Source organism: Triticum dicoccoides, chromosome 1A (genome assembly GCF_002162155.2).
Source record: "Triticum dicoccoides isolate Atlit2015 ecotype Zavitan chromosome 1A, WEW_v2.0, whole genome shotgun sequence".
Classification (NCBI taxonomy): Eukaryota; Viridiplantae; Streptophyta; class Magnoliopsida; order Poales; family Poaceae; genus Triticum; species Triticum dicoccoides.
The window spans coordinates 29,763,660-29,780,778 of NC_041380.1; the positions used below are offsets into that span (position 1 = coordinate 29,763,660).

The 17,119-nt window shown below is 46.5% G+C and overlaps 2 protein-coding genes across 2 annotated transcripts; both read left to right on the forward strand.

Moving 5' to 3' along the window:
* The first annotated feature begins 3,178 nt into the window (after window positions 1-3,178).
* LOC119355262 (citrate-binding protein-like) lies at window positions 3,179-4,393 on the forward strand. The gene is made up of 2 exons (XM_037622083.1): window positions 3,179-3,456; window positions 3,905-4,393. Exons 1-2 carry the CDS (start codon window positions 3,193-3,195, stop codon window positions 4,286-4,288), a joined length of 648 nt encoding a protein of 215 aa, XP_037477980.1. The 5' UTR covers window positions 3,179-3,192; the 3' UTR covers window positions 4,289-4,393.
* Window positions 4,394-6,297: 1,904 nt separating this feature from the next.
* Window positions 6,298-6,651, forward strand: LOC119350437 (transcription elongation factor 1 homolog). Its single transcript, XM_037618276.1, has one exon. The coding sequence runs from the start codon at window positions 6,298-6,300 to the stop codon at window positions 6,649-6,651; it is 354 nt and encodes a 117-aa protein (XP_037474173.1).
* The last annotated feature ends 10,468 nt before the right edge of the window (window positions 6,652-17,119 follow it).

Below are 17,119 nucleotides of genomic sequence, written 5' to 3' on the forward strand. Positions count from 1 at the left end.
AAAAACGCAAAAAAAAAACATTACAAAATAACGAAACCGAGATAGAAGCCACGAAAACTGATGAAAAACAAAAGCAAAGAAAGAAAAGCAAAAAAACAACGAAAACAAAGAAATAATCGAATAAAAACAAAATTCAATGAAAACCGAGAAAGAAACAAAGAAAACCAATGGAAAAGCAAAGAATACAATAAAAACCCAAGAAAACCTTCAATAAAAAGAAGAAAGACGATGAAAACCAAAGAAAAAACAAAATGATTTGGAGAAAATCGGAGAAAAAACCAAAAGATAAAAAACCTAAGGGAAACCATTGCAGCGAACAAACAGAGCGAACAGAATTGCAATGTAGCGAACGACAAAAGAAAGGGCAAATATGGGCCGACCCAGTAGCTACAGGTGGGAGGGATCCCTTCAGTTATGCTGAAGGACGGACTCACGCTAAGCTAGAATTGTCCCCGCGCCCAATAAGGTAATGCATGGGAGCTTCCATTAGATGCTCATTGCGTAAGGGAGGCTAGCCCATTGCAAATAAGGCCCTGTTCGAAATCCCTCCAGCCCGCTCCAATATTGCTGACTTCACGGAGCTGTGGAGCTCGATTTTAGCCGCTCCCTGAAAATGAGCTACAGACTGGTCCGCTCGGGGAGCACAGCCGAGGGAGCGGAGAGGAGCCGAACGCGGCCTAAGACTCTCGCTCTATCGGCTCTCAGTATTGTAAAGATCAGTATTTCCTAAATAAATGATTTTTAAAATTTGAGTAATTGTTTGAAAAACATAAGAATTTTTTAAAGATTTTTGTAAAATAATACAAAAAATGCTAATTATTTTTTAAATTTCTGGAACGTTTAACCATGAATTGTTTTATACTTTTTGAACTCTTTTTTAAAATGTGAACAATTTTCAAACATGAACATTTTTAAAAATTTGTAAACATTATAAAAAAGATAGCTAAAAAGGAAAAAACCAACAAAGAAAAATAATAGGAAAAAACCCGAGCCGAAACGTTCTAGAAGGTTCCTAAAACCAGAAAACCCGAAATGTAATTCGCCGGCGCTAAGCCCCCACACCTCTACTTCCTGAAAATTTAAAACGTTCTAAAAGGCCCAAGACGTATCTCCTTGAAGACAAAAAACCCAAGCCCTCCCATGTCGCGCCCGCGCGGTGATGGAGAGGGTACCCTAGTTCGCCGCCAACAAGCCCCACTCCTCCCCCTCTGCCTCCCTCGCCGTTGTCACAAGGATATGTAAGGCAAAGCTCGACTAGAGCCAACGGCGGTAGGGCATCCTTGTTCCTTTGCACGCATGGTCCGGCACGGGGCGACTCTTTCCGTTTGGGCACAACGGGCAATTGTCGGGGCTTGACCAGTGGCGACCATCGACATTCGCGGGGTTGTGCCCCCCACCCCCTGGTCAAACGTGACTAGCTGGGAACGACGTAGGCATGACCGCCTCCGACCGTAGAGGTGTCGACCCAAACTCAACAGCTGATGTCGAGCTTGGAGTGTAAGGAGGCATTCTCCGTTCTTCCTACCATGGTTGGTGCACCATGATTTGGACGGTTGATGGCAGTCTGCATGGTTGGCTCTTCGGTAGGCAACATGCCCGTGGTGGCGGGTATGCCTCTTGGCAGTGGCGGAGCTTCAAGCCCATTGGTGGACGGGCTGGGCCGGCCAAACATAGGGAAACATCTTGTGGGCTGATGTTCCAAGGTCCAGAAGTAGAAAATTAGTGTATAAACTACAGAAAGTTGGGCGGGGCACGGCCCATTCGGCCTTGACGTGGCTCCGCTAGTGCCTCTTGGCCGTGTGGGCGGTGAAGGGCGTAGCGACGAAGAAGGTTGTCAGAATCGTGATTTTGAATCGGATTGGAGACCCAATGATAGGATCGCAATAGTAGAATATTAACTATCAGAATCGTAAAACTGTAGATTGTACTGACCAAAATCATAGAATTAGAGTGGTTAGTTTGAATCGTAAAGTCATAGAATCGTTCAATAGAATCATGATTATGACAACCTTGCCAGTGCGTGCCTCTCGGGCTCGCTCCCCGTCGATGGGAGTGGCAATGCCCGGATCTGGATCCGGAGGCCAGTGCTCGGCGCGATTGTCCTGGGAAACCTTGTGGTGGCTTAGATGAGTTGAGGGGAAAAGCTCTGCGCTTTGGTGCTGACGATGGCGATGCTTTGCACCGTATCTCTCCCTTGAGAGCGTTGTCATGAAGTTTTGGTGTCCTATGGCGTTGTTGTATTTAGGCCTTTCTCTGTTATTTTTAGGCAACATGGTCGTATGTGTTTATTACTCCGGAGTGTGTGTTGTAAAAAGTCTTTTTCATGTAATTCAACCGTTTACTTTGGTTTATGCTTTATTTATAAAGCGGTGCTTAAGCCTAGTTTGAAAAAGACATTATCATTGTGCATTTTTCCAACAATCTGCCAGACAGAGGCGAATAGGATTTTCCGTGATGCATGGCCAACCATGTGGAAGAAATCGACACCGTGCGCATCGGGACGTCGGCACACTGCTGCAATTCTGTGTCTCGATCATGCGCCCCCGCAACCCGCGGCTACCACCCTTGACCTGTCTATCTTAGCCATTGTGGACTGGCCTGATGTGGCTGCTGTCATGCGGTTGAGGACGAGACAACGAGTAGTATTCTTTGCACAGACCCGGCAGAAATTCCGCTCCCTATAAATGCTACTCCCTCCGTTTCAAAATATAATGCTTTTTCTATTTCTGTATTTCAATTTTGATCATAAATTTAACCAACGAGACCAACTACAGCAGAAGCAAAAGTTATACCAGTGAATTCGTGTTCAAAAGAAGTTTTCAATTAAATAATTTTTTTCTCGCACCACAGTAGGTCTCGTTGATTAAATTTATAATCAAAGTTAGACCTCGGAAAACGCGGACACACTATGTTTTGAAATAGAGGGAGTACCGGTAGCAAGGGTGTAGCATTTATTCCCTAGCCGCCGCCCCTTGCACATTAAGTCAAGGATATGAGCAGAGGTGACTGTTTTGTTGGTTTTTGCTGAAACAGATCAGTGTATGGGGTCACGTATATTTTTGAACTGAAAATAATAATAATAAAATAGCATCAAGTCGAGAGGACCAGCTCCATTAACCATTTGTATGTCTATATAAACAGCAGAGCAACACGCAGATAGGCAAAGCAGAAGGTACACGCAGCACACAGACAATGGCGTCTCACACGACATTTTCTTGGATCACTTTGTATCTGCTGGCTGTCCTCCTAGCGCCGGCGAGCGCTCAAGACCCGACGGCCGGGTTCACGGCCGTGAGCCTCAGCGAGAGCAACTTCCAGCTTCAGAAGCCGTACAACATGCCGAGCAGCGCACGGTATAGCTTCGACGGCATGGTGCGGCGGATGTGGGTGCTCTCCTCCGACGAGCCCTTTTCGCCGCAGAGCGACACCAAGCCAAGGACGGAGATGAGGATGACTGTGAGTAATATATAACATGATCAATAATCACTCATCACATAGCTATATATGTAGATTGCTAGTATATTCTTACTAATTTCAGAAGAGTTTTGCTGACAGAAAAAACTGATTTCAAATATTTCAGAAGGTACGTCATTAATTCTTTTTAATTTTTAGAATGCATGCAACCCATTTATGTCAATTAGAGTATTTATTTATTTCTTGCGAGGAGAGGGAGGGAAGAAAAGAGAGATTGGCCCAGTAGAATTTTTTTTATAGAAAAGAGGGAGACAAAATGTTTGAGTGAACAACACAAACCAATAAAAAGGACAAAAAACGAGGAATAGAAGAGAAAATGACAAACAAAATTATAATGTCACACTTAGATGTGCTCTACATCTATATGCGCCTAGACGTCCTCTTTCTTCAAGCGACTGGCTCATGTATCTTGGCATTCCGTGTGATTTAGGGACACGACTACTCTTCGGGCGTGTGGCAATTCGAGGGCTCCGTGTACGTGCCATCGGGCACGTCGGGAGTGTCCATCATGCAGGTGTTTGGCGGCGGCGAGACGGCCACCACGTTGATGCTGCACGTCTACGATGGCGCGCTGAGGTACTACAACCAGAAGCCCGTCGAGGACAACGTCTACGACCGGTGGCTCCGGGTGAACGTGATCCACGACGTCGGGGCGTCGAGACTCACCGTGTTCGTCGATGGCGAAAATAAACTGAGCGTCGCCGGCCGTGGCGGCAGCTCGCACTACTTCAAGTTCGGCGTCTACACGCAGAGGGACGCGTCCAGCCGCATGGAGTCGCGCTGGAAGAACGTCAGGATCCTCAAGAAAAACTGATATGTCCGATCGCCCTCACAGCAGCTTCGTCCTTGAAAGTTTGTATTGTAAGCAGCTCAGCGCGTATTTTGGTAAGAGAATCATGCTAAAATTTGCCATACAGTTAACTAATTATACTGTTACAAGTCCCACACTCATCTATTTGTTGTGCTTTTGTACGTGCTGAAGCCCGAAAAGTGCCCATGCACCAAGTTGCTTAGCCAATTAGCGGTCAACTGCAACTTTGCTCCATTTGTTTGACGGAACCAAGCATGCGTGCAGGCGCGGAGCCATGCCTTGTACCGACGACAGACCCTGACTTATACTACCATTAAAGTATACTCCCTCCTTCCATCTATATAGGGCATAATACATTTTTCAAGGCTAACTTTTTTTTTGCGGGAAAGGAACTTTTGATTAATCAACTATGATGGTTACATTCAGATTCGACAATGCTAGCTATCTCCCTAGGGAAATTCCGGAGCCAGCATGTCGTGCGCTGTTGCGAGTGGCCCATACAAGCTAGGGTGTGGCTCGCCAAATTTGCGTGCCTGCTGAACTTAGCTAGACTAATGTTCCTTTCTTGAGCTAGAACTCTTCTGATCTCATTAACCCTGTACGCATATCTCGACTGGTCTTTATCTTTCGACTGCACCATCTTTAACAGCTTGCCACAATCCGTTTCAACAAGCAGCGGCAGGTTAGTCCAATGGAGAGCAAGTTGTAGTCCTTCATCCACCACCGCCATCTCGGCTTCCAAGGGATCACCACAGTTAAAAAGGACCCGTGTCGCGGCAAAGATGACATCACCTTCATGATCATGTAAAATCATGCCAGCCCCAGCCGTGCCATTTTCCTTAACAAAAGCACCATCAATATTAAGTTTTGCATGGTTTGCATCGGAAACCCCCTAGCGCGGCGCTACTGTTATTGCATGTGTGCTCTTCGGCATGCTTCCTGAGAGGTCAATCACCTGCTTTCCTTTTGTCAAATCCACCTCCGGGTGCTGCTGTATCGCAAGCAAACACATGATATAGCTCGTGAGAAATCTGCGCGAAGCCTCGATCTGAACCGGTGGTTTATTATGAGTGATCTCATTCCTCGCATATCAAATCCTCCACATGATCATCAGGGAAGCCAACCTCTGTACATTAGACAGGTTGTCAAGCAGACGAAACAGCCATTCGGGCTCGGCATCACGCAGGTCTTCTATGGTTGGAAGGTCCCAGTAGTCTCTCATGACTGCCCAGAGTGCCGCTGCATGGGGGCATTGTACCAGGGCATGATGTACATCCTCCACCACATGGCCGCATAGTACACATGTAGGATCTTGCTCCATATGCATGCGGTTCTTGGTAGTTTGAGTAGCTAGGGACTCACGAGCAGCACTCCATGCAAATACATGTACTTTAGCTGGTGTCCCGTTCTTCCAGATTAGGTCCCAGACTGGCCGCCGGCCGAATACTCGACGCACCATAGCCCTGCGCCCGGACTTGGAAGCCGTTACCGATACGTCAGATAATCCCTTTCTTAAGGAGCTCCAACCCATATTCAATGGCTTGCCAGGTTGAGGACGCATTGCCGGTGAAGACCGTATCCACCAAAAACTATAATATATGACATGCAACTTACACAAAACATATGATCAAATTCGTATGTGAAAGGTCTAATGATATAATTTTCACATTATACATCTTATATATTATTAATCTTGTCAATAGTTAAAGGCGGTCTTAAAACACGCATTAGGCCTATATAGATGGAATATTTGATGGCTGCTGATCAGGGCGCCTGCGCCCTGCCTCAATGGTGTCGCCGGGTTGAAAGGAAGAAAGGGTAATTACCTGCAAGTTCAGGCGGCGTCAACGAGGCCGGGATGGCGATGGCGCGCGGGTTGAGTGAACGCTCGCATAAATAGTTTAATACCCGCCCCTCGCCGATGGCACCGCTAATGCGAGATGGAAATTTAGCCACACGGCGCACACGAGCTGGATAGCTAGCTAGACCCTACATCCTAGTTCCTAGAAGCCATGGGCAAGCGGAAGTCGGCGAGGTCCAAGGCGCCACCGCGGAAGAAGGTGGAGAAGCTGGAGACGGCCTTCTGCTGCCCCTTCTGCAGCCACGCCGCCGCCGTCGAGTGCACCATCGAGGTCCCGAACAAGATCGCCACGGCGTCGTGCTACGTCTGCCTGGAGAGCTACTCCACCGTGCCGGACGCCCTCACCGAGCCCATCGACGTCTACAGCGAGTGGATCGACGAGTGTGAGCGCGTCAACGACGACGCACGCCGTCGCGCCAGGATGATGCGTGGTGACCACCGTCCTGCGGTTTGTAAGCTTTTCCGCTGTACTTGCGCGGCCAATGTGCGGCGGCGGTTCAGATAGCTACGTACAAAAATCCATGTGTGAAATAATAAGTTTTGGGGAACCAGCACAATCCTTAGGGGTGGCTTATCTCATTATATATAATGGATGTGTTTACAATACGTACAATATACGTACATAAGTACAGAAGCTATACATAGTCTAACACCCTCCCTCAATCTTAGCAACTTTCTAAAGAACTAATAAGGGTAAGATTGCGCCTACAAGCCTCAAACTGTGGCAGAGGTAAAGGCTTAGTGAAGATGTCTGCAAGTTGATCCTTAGATGAGATAAACTTGATCTGGAGTTGCTTCTGTGATACACGTTCCCGTAAAAAGTGATAGTCAACTTCAATGTGTTTCGTTCGGGCATGAAATACCGGATTTGCAGAAAGGTATGTAGCACCGATGTTATCACACCAAAGGATAGGAGGCTATGGTTGAGACAAACCCAACTCCTGAAGCAAAGACTGCACCCAAATAATCTCTGCAGTACCATTAGACACAGCCTTGTACTCAGCTTCAGTACTGCTACGTGACACAGTAGCCTGTTTCCGAGCACTCCAGGCGATCAAATTAGAGCCAAAGAATACTGCATAACCCCCCGTGGATCGCCTGTCATCTGGACTACCAGCCCAATCTGCATCAGAGAAGGCCGAAAGGACTCGAGAGGAAGTCGGCCAAATATGCATACCAAATGTCAGGGTGAACTGAACATAACGAAGAATGCGTTTAACAGCAGCCCAATGAGTATCTCTGGGAGCCTGAAGATACTGACAAACCCTGTTAACAACATAAGAGATATCTGGTCTCGTGATCGTCAAGTACTGAAGTCCACCAACAATACTCCTGTACTCTGTGGCATCCGCAGGAGACAAAAGCTCACCATCAACAGCTGTAATCTTGTCGGTAGACGACATGGGTGTGGTTGTCGGTTTGCACTTCAGCATGCCAGCTCTTTGTAACAAATCCAAGGAGTACTTCTTCTGCGTAAGGACAAGACCAGTAGCACGAGAAGTGACCTCAACTCCAAGAAAGTAGTGAAGCTTTCCAAGATCTTTGACCGCAAAATTAGCACCAAGAGAGCAGACAAGAGCATCAGCAGCATAGTGAGAAGAGCTGACAAGGATAATATCATCGACATATACCAAAAGATACATAGTGACTTCTGACTTCTGTAGAAGAAATAATGAAGTGTCAGCAGTGGACGGCACAAACCCATGAGCACGAAGGGCAGAGGCAAGGCGGGCATGCCAGGCACGAGGAGCTTGCTTCAAACCATATAGTGCTTTGTTGAGACGACAGATATAATCAGGACGATCAGGATCGGAAAAACCAGGTGGCTGTTTCATATAAACCTCTTCCTCCAAAACTCCATGTAGAAAAGTATTCTGCACATCAAGTTGACGAAGTAACCAACCACGAGAAACAACAATGGAAAGAAGAAGCCGAATAGTGGTAGGCTTGACGACAGGACTGAAGGTGTCCTCATAGTCAAGACCATGGTGCTGCCGAAAACCGCGAGCAACAAGTCGTGCTTTGTAATGCTCAATAGATCCATCCGAATGCTTCTTCACTTTGAATACCCATTTTGAGTCAATAACATTTACCCGTGGTCGTGGAGGAACGAGAGTCCATGTCTTGTTACGAAGGAGAGCATGAAACTCCTGCTCCATAGCCTCTCGCCAATGTGGAATGCACAGGGCAGCCTGATATGAGCGAGGCTCAGAAGATGGATCCGCAACAGCAGCAGCCAAACAAGCAGCCAACCAAGCAACCGTACCATCCTTACGTTCCTTGGGTTTGAAAATACCACTGCGACTGCGCGTATGTGGTCGGGACACAGGAACCACAGAGGTCGATGGAGCAGCCTGCAACGGGCTGGAGGACGGCGACGTTGACGAGTCAGCCGGTGACACAGAGCCAGACGCGGTAGCCTCGGGCTCGGTTGGCGAAGAAGGCCAGCCCACAAGCGAACCCGGCGGGGCTGACGAAGCAGCTGGGGATGCCGGCGTCACGGACCGGGCCGATGGCGAGCCCGGCATAGTGGGCAGGGGCGAGGCCGGTGTCGCGGGCCGAGCCACGGATGAAGGCGACGTGAGGACCCGAGCCGCAGGCGAAGACGGCGTGACGGGCCGAGCTGCGGGCGAAGCCGGCGTGACAGGCCGAGCCGCTGAAGACTCGGCGGCCGCTGGCATAGCGGACCGAGCAGTGGAGATGCTCGGCGCGACGGGCTCTTCGGGTGACCATGCATGGGCACGCGAATCGATGCCATGCATAGGGCGATCGACTGCCCATCAGAAGGCGGCAACGATGATGGTGAATCCTCCAACAGCTCCGAACGAGCCCCACGTCCGGTTCCTGCACCATGGTTAGGTAACAGCAAAGGAGAGTGTGCAACATCATCAAATTGGTCAGAAGCAACAGAGGATGAATGCAGAGATGGTGGTTCAACAGTGGACACAGGAAGTTTGGCAAAGGGAAAAACATGCTCATCAAACACGGCGTCCGAGATATATAGACACGATTAGTGGGAACATGAAGACATTTGTAACCTTTATGAAGAGAGCTATAGCCAAGAAAAACACACTTCTTAGAACGAAACTCAAGCTTGCGCTTATTATATGGACGAAGATGAGGCCAGCAAGCACACCCAAAGACCTTGAAAAAGGTATAATCAGGTTGTTCATTAAGGAGAACTTCAATGGGAGTCTTCATGTTTAAAACACGAGTGGGAGTATGGTTGATGAGAAAGCATGAAGTGGTGAAAGCATCACTCCAAAACCGAAACGGAACAGATGCATGGGCCAAAAGAGTAAGACCAGCTTCAACAATATGACGATGCTTACGTTCTACTGAACCATTCTGCTGATGTGTATGTGGATATGCTAAACGATGAGCTATCCCAAGCGACTGAAAGAAGGAGTTGAGGTTGCGATACTCGCCCCCCCAGTCCGACTGGACATGAACAATTTTGTGCTTGAGAAGACGTTCAACATATTTTTGAAACTGAACAAAAATATCAAACACATCAGATTTGCGTTTAATAAGATAAAGCCAGGTAAAGCGACTATAAGCATTAACGAAACTGATATAGTAATTATGACCACTAACAGAAGTCTGAGCAGGACCCCATACATCTGAAAACACAAGTTTTAAAGGATGTTTCACCTCACGACTGGACTCCGAAAAAGGAAGTTGATGACTCTTCCCCTGCTGACAAGCATCACACACTGCTACATCTTTATTACTAGACAAACTAGGAAGCTCATGACGACGCAAAATATGACGGACAATAGGTGTGGCCGGGTGACCAAGACGAGCATGCCACTGTGACGGAGAGACCCGAACTCCACTGAAAACGCGGGCGACACCAGGATGCTCCAAACGGTAGAGGCCCTGGCACAACCGCCCACTAAGAAGAATGTCCCTCGTGCCCCGATCCTTAATAAAAAGATCAAAAGGGTGAAATTCACAAAGCACATTATTATCACGTGTGAGTTTAGGAACTGAAAGAAGATTACGTGTCACAGAGGGAACTCGAAGAACATTGCGAAGCTGAAGACTCCTATTGGCATGTCTAGTGAGAATAGATGCTTGACCAATATGAGAGATGTGCATACCTGCTCCATTGGCGGTGTGGATCTTGTCGGAGCCATGATAGGGTTTACGAGTGTGAAGCTTCCCCATCTCGCTGGTCAGATGCTCTGTCGCCCCAGAGTCCATGTACCAGTGTGGATCGATGGAGTAGGACTGAGTGTGTCCCTGTTGCTTCTGCGGCGTGGGACGATCAGCCATGGCGACCTGACGGGCATTGTTGCGTGTATCTTTGCCGTCATTGCCAAGACCAAGGAAGCTTCGCTGGAAGCGCTTGTGACACTTGGAGGCCCAGTGCCCATCGCGGCCACAAAGCTGACACACACGTGGACGCTAGCCCCCGGTAAGGTCGCAGTAGGTGGGGGGGGGCCGAGGCGGGCGACGGTGGCAGCCCCAAGGGAGCCCGGGGTGATGAAGAAGAGCGGCCACCCTTGGTGGCGGCGTTGGCCGAGAGGGAGCCAGTGCCCCTGGAGCGGCGTGTCTCGACCCGTTGCTCAGTGAGAAGGAGACGAGAGAAAACCTCGTGTGCCAGCATGGGTGTCGAGTTGCCCCGCTCATTGATGATCTCGACTAAGGCATCATACTCTTCATCAAGACCGTTGACAATAAACGAGTTGAACTCGGAGTCGGTGAGGGGCTGTCCAATGGAGGCCAATGTGTCGGCGAGGCCCTTGACCTTGTTGTAGAACTCAGTGGCAGTGGAGTCAAGCTTCTGACACTCTCCAAGCTGACGACGGATTGCAGAGCCACGAGCCTGGGACTGCGCTGCAAAAGTGCGCTCAAGGATGGTCCAGGCCTCATGAGACGTCTTCGCGAAGACAACAAGTCCGGCAACTGCCGGCGATAGCGACCCCTGGATGGAGGAGAGGTTCGCCTGGTCCTGCCCCGTCCAGACGCGATGGGACGGATTGTAGACCGGACCGTGCACGCTGTCTACCAGTGCGGGTGGGCAGGGAAGCGATCCGTCGACGTAGCCTAGCAAGTAGTGACTCCCCAAGAGCGGGAGAACCTGCGCACGCCAGAAGATGTAGTTGTCGGCGAGAGCTTGATGGTGATGAGATGACCGAAGTGAAACGACGGCGGTGAAGACGATCCCATCGAGGGGGCTGCCTGGGGTGCAAGCACCATGGAGGCAGCCGGAGGCACCGAAGTCGATGCGGGAGGAGGCGGGACCGCAGCCAGGGCGGACGCCGCAAAGCCCGCAGCCGGGGCGGACGCCGCCAACCCCGCCAGCGGGGCGGTGTGATCCGCTGCCGGCAGGAGCGGCGGGACGACGCCCGTGGAGTCAGCAGCGGACGGCGGCGCCGCGGTGTGGACCACGAGGTCGCGCCCAAGTGAGGGCGCCGGCGGCGTGGAGTAGACGGAGCCAAGGCTCCTAGTCCCGATCGGAGCCGGAACGGCGACGGCATCGAGCGGGAGGTTGAGCAGAGCCGCAAGAGAGGCCGGGAGGAACCCCGCGGCAGTGGAACCGGTGGTGGCGGTGCTCGACATGGCGGCGGCGCGATCGGTGGCGCGGCGGCGGCGGTGAAGGCGGCGGCGGCTGCGGCGGCGGTGCGGGTATTAGGGTTTTGGAAGCAGAAGCGATCGTAACCTAGCGTGATACCATGTGAAACAATAAGTTTTGGGGGAACCAGCACAACCCTCTAGGGGTGGCTTATCTCATTATATATAATGGATGTGTTTACAATACGTACAATATACGTACATAAGTACAGAAGCTATACATAGTCTAACATCATAGGTTCAACAATTAACTAATGGTGATCGATCCATTTGCCTTGGTTGCACAGCTGAAATTTCGTGGCAAATGTATGGTTTGTAGTTTGTACGTACAGTAGGCAGCGCCCACCGCCCAGTAATAAGAAAGGTCCCTGCAAACCTCGCAAGCTCCGCCGGCAACAAGGGACTGTACAGTTGTCCGTTAACCTGAAGAGAGATGCTACACCTACGTAATGTTTCTCACGTAGTACCTTCGTATGGTCTGATTTGACAGTTTTTTATTGGGCTTTAGTTGAGCACACGGGCCCAGCCTTGAAAGCGGGGGTTAATTAGTGGAGAAGGGAATTACGTAGGTTACGTAGAAGCAGTACGTAGGTGTAGCATTATTGTAACCTGAATATGTAATCGAGAGTTATGTCTGTCGAACTAACCTTATTACTTTGGTTACCAATTTTCCAACTTCTACAGAAGATATTTGGAGGGCATTTAGAAATTAATATTGATTTGAGGGCATTCAGTCGATGTACAATAGCGTTGTTCGCGGGTCATTTGGATTAGGAGGCCATGGACACGCTCATCTTAAGACTGCGCTAAACCAAATAGAATAGTTAATCAGCGTCATGCATATGATAACATAGGGCAAATCAGGATAGTCAAAATTGACTTATTAATTAGTAGCAGTGTCAGGGTGTATCATGGGTCAATTTAGAAATATATTGAGTAGTTTTGCCCATATCCAAGCCCCACGCTACGTAGCAAGAAGTCAATTTCAGATATTCTGACTAGCCTTGTGTTGGTAGGTGCACGATACCGATCAACTATTCGGTTAGATTATTCTCAGCCTCCCTAGCTAGAAAGTCAAAATTGGCCAAACATGCTGATGTACATCAACCTCAAGTGATGTGCACCCTCCAGATTAACATTGATTTCTGAGGCCCTCCAAATATCTACCATAAATATTTTAGAAAATTGGCAACGGAATTATAAGAGGCCAATTCAACTGCCATTGCTCTCCAGTAGCACGCAAACCATCCCATAATGAATGAATGGGTAGAGATATCAAACATTTGCTAACTGTTTTGGCACTCCTGCGCCCCTTGAATAGCATCCAAACTCTCATATATGTATGCCATACTGGCCACACCATTTGCTCTTTGCTTTATTTTAGAAATGGTTGCTGCCACCATAAAGTTTGTTAGCATATTAGGGTGCCCATACCATCAGGAACACAATAGGAACATAACCATATGCCACGAAGGTTTAAAAAGTACACATCATATGAGGCCTTGCATTGCCCCTAACACCACTCATTTTGAAACGTAATCTTTCAAAAAGTGGTTTGATCAACATTTCCATAGAAATTTAGAGGCAGAGGAATCTAGGGGTTGTTCTCTGTTGCTGCTGCCTTATATAGTACAAAATGATTAGCCCATTGCAAGGCCATCTTCCCCACCATCACTATCAATCTTCCTCCAGAGGATAGAGGAATACGCAAAAAAGAGTGCAGCTGCCACTTGATCTTGTAAGAAAAAATCGAGGACATGTTCATCATAAACACGCCGTGAACTCGTGACATTGGGATACCCATAGAATCCTGTAGTGCTAAAGGTGTAAAACCATCTCTCTCTGGCTTGTCACCAAGATGTGACCTTCTGAATTCTGGAAGGAGTCACCAAGGTATGATCTTCTGAATTTCAGAATGATAAAAATGCCTGGATTAATGTACATTTTGGTGGGACCTCATATAGTCCCAGGATGTTGTGTGTACTCCTAGCACATCCCAAAATGCTTTTGTCACCCTTGCAGAACAAATGAGCGTGCAGACATTAGTAGTTTATCACAATGAGATATCTCGGCCTTAAGCGGGGCTACACTGTTGTGTAACCATGCATTTAGGATATTTTACTCATGTTCACTATAGCAGTTGGTCAAATAAATGGATGAATGCTATGCGGATTGTATTGAGTACTAACTTCTTTCCAACTTGCTTTTAAAAAACACAACTTAGACGAGTTGCTCATGAAAGAAAATAACATAAAACCAAAAAAAAGTTTAAAAGGAAATACTAGCTCAAAATTAGTTCTCTCCATCAGTAGTTCAGGTGACACAAAGCTCGTCAAGAAAGAAAATAACAAAATAGCTCAAAGGTTGTTGTCTTCATCTTCTGTTCAGATGTCGGTGGCGACCCAAGTTGCCACATGAGCATTTTATCATCGTTAGATTCAATGTGTTAGATGGCTCGAACTCTTGAACTCGTAATAATTAGAGAGTAGTGGTGCTAGACTATCTTAGATGGGCTCGAACTCTTGAACCCATAATAATTAAAGAGCCGGAGGGGCGCTAGCCAACTGCTACAACATCTCTTTGTGTTGACTTCACTTGCCTTTCTTAATTAATTATTAACTTTTAATGTTTCAAAGTTGTCTCAAGCATGATATCCTTAATCAATTGCAATTGCATTGTGGTTCAGGCGGTTATGCATCAGAATCCCAGTGCAAATCTAAATTATCACAATCAGTACCATACCGAGAACTGATTGACGTGGGTGTCTTTTGAGGAAACCGCCTCTAATAATATAAGTATTAGCTCGGCATCCGTTGTGTTGGAAGTCAAAACTTTCCAAGGGTTGTGTCTAGAAAAAACCTCAAAATCATTTTCCCGTACTAGTAGTTTATTTTGGCAAAGACTACTTTTTGTGAACTATCATAACTAGGCCGGCAAGCATTGGCCTTCTTTTTTACCAGTGGCTAGTTTAGGTTAGTCAGATGGATAAACATAATATATTGGGATGTAATAACATGATACTTGAAAAAGGGAGGATATTTTTGGAACATGATAAGATGAAGTCATCATAGGTGTTGATGAAAAGCAAGCTCTTGCTCGCAACAGTCTGAAGTGAAAAGTAAAGGCGCATGTCCTCCTGCACGATGGTGGTTGGAGTCCAAGGTGGGACAACGAGCTTTTTGTGGGTGGTGGCGACAAGATGCGGGCAATAGCGATGAAATATAGAGAAAAGACGAGGGAGAAGACGACATAGTTCGGGAAGTCAGACAGATAAGGGCCATCGTAAGATGCAAATCAGATGAGAAACCAAGTGTTCTGTCCGAAGACTAAAATTAGTCCGTTCACAAAACTGGTTTCTCCATAACAAAATAGGTGATTCCAACTCATCTACTTTTCTCAATAGGCAAATATACCACCTCAACATACAACTATGCATGGGAAAAGGCCTTCAGCCCAAAGTCCCCTCCTACTTTTGAATAGTAAATTCAAAACAAAATGAAAATAAACTTCAAAAAATTCTGAAATATTTTTGGTGCAAACTTTGATAAATGTTCTCGGTGCTTGCAAATTTTCATTCCGAAATAACATTTGTGGAAGTCATGGCAAAAAAAAATAGAACTCCAAAATGCTTTCGAATATAGCATTTTTGGAGTGTCAATTTTTTACCATGACTTCCAAGAATGTTATTTCAGGATGAGAATTTGCAAGCACTGAGAACATTTGTCAAGTTTGCACTTTGATTTTTTACTATAGTTTTGCTTTTACTATTCATCAAGGAGCATATGAGCTCAGAAGAATACATCAGCACGCAATAGTGCGAGCAAAACTATTATGCTACTTGTATTCAATGAGTGTAGTTTTTGTGCACCCACGAACATTGCACCACCGGTGCACCCACGATAAAAAACTTAGCAAAATATTTCGATTTTTTTTAAAATTTTGTGGATGTGATTATGACCAAATGTTTTAGGTGCTTGCAAAATTTGGTGGAGAAGTAACATCCGAGGAGCCTTGTATAAAAAAAAACAAAAATTTGTGCTTAAAACATGTGAACAGTAACTGGGTGCAGGGCATCATCTGTATTTCGTTTTGTATGGGGATCATTTGATGTTTTCTGGTGACAAAACTTTGCAAGCTCCTAAACCATTTGCTCATAATCACCTCCACGAAGTTTTTGATCTTTTTGAATTTACTGTTCACTCCATGGGTGCACCGAAGTTGGGTGCAACCACTACTACAATCCTATAATGATAAAATACAATAAATCATAACTATTTACATTTTAGTTCTTATATTATTAATTCAAAAATTCATACTCAAATCACATTTTTTTGTAATAGCATTGAAATAGACTTACCTCCAGTTGCATTGAGTTGGAAAACGAAACCGTCACGGTGGTGAATATCCTCTAGATCCTTTTTTGTACTAGTGAGTTTTGGTGAACTGTGGTAGCTAGGCCGTCAGGCATTAGCCTCTTTTTTGGCGGTGCCTGGATCATATATGAAGAAACATACTCCCTCCGTATCAAAATACTTATCATCAAAATAGATAAAAAGGGATGTATTTAGAATTAATATACATCTAGATACATCCATTTTTATTCATTTTGATGATAATTATTTCCGAACGGAGGGAGTAGTATATTAGGATGGAATGAAGACAATATACTTTTCTCTAAAATAACACAATATAGTTGAAAGGAAGGATCTTTCTGGATCATGATAAGACGAAGTCATCGTCGAAGATGTCGATGACAAGCAAGCTCTACCTTGCACAGCAGTCCTAGTAGAAAAGTAAAGGCGCATTGCCTTGTTATTTCTCCTAGTCAATCCCTCCAAAAGTTCAACAACTTCTTCAAAAAGAAAGTAAGTTTAATCTCATCAGTAACCCAAGACTGATCGCTGTCAGGAAAGATGACACACTGTACGGTACCGTTGACATATAAATGCAAACGTGTGTGTTTAAGAGGAGCCGAGTGGCCTTCCATTTCGAAAAAAAAAGAGGAGCCGAGTGGCCTCGAATAACTAGTCTCCGTAACACTTCCTAAACAAGCACACGATATTAGCCTTTTACTAACACACGGGTATTGATTCTTCAACTTGCACTGGAATAAAATTAGCCTGCATATGCAGTAATAATAACTTAACGAACTTGGGCACTTGTGGTCCGGTCGTACTCAACAGTAGTACTCTGACGCGCAAGTAAGACTTTCTGAAGGTTTTACTCGAAAAAAATGGACTTTTGAAGCTAATCAAAACGTCCCTCTTTCTTTCTCTTTCAGCACCCAAATGCCGTTTGTGTTTGAAAATGCAAATTGGTCAGCTGAACGTCTCTCACCTCTATATATACCGACATACTAACTGCACAAATCAATCAATCAAATCTTCTGT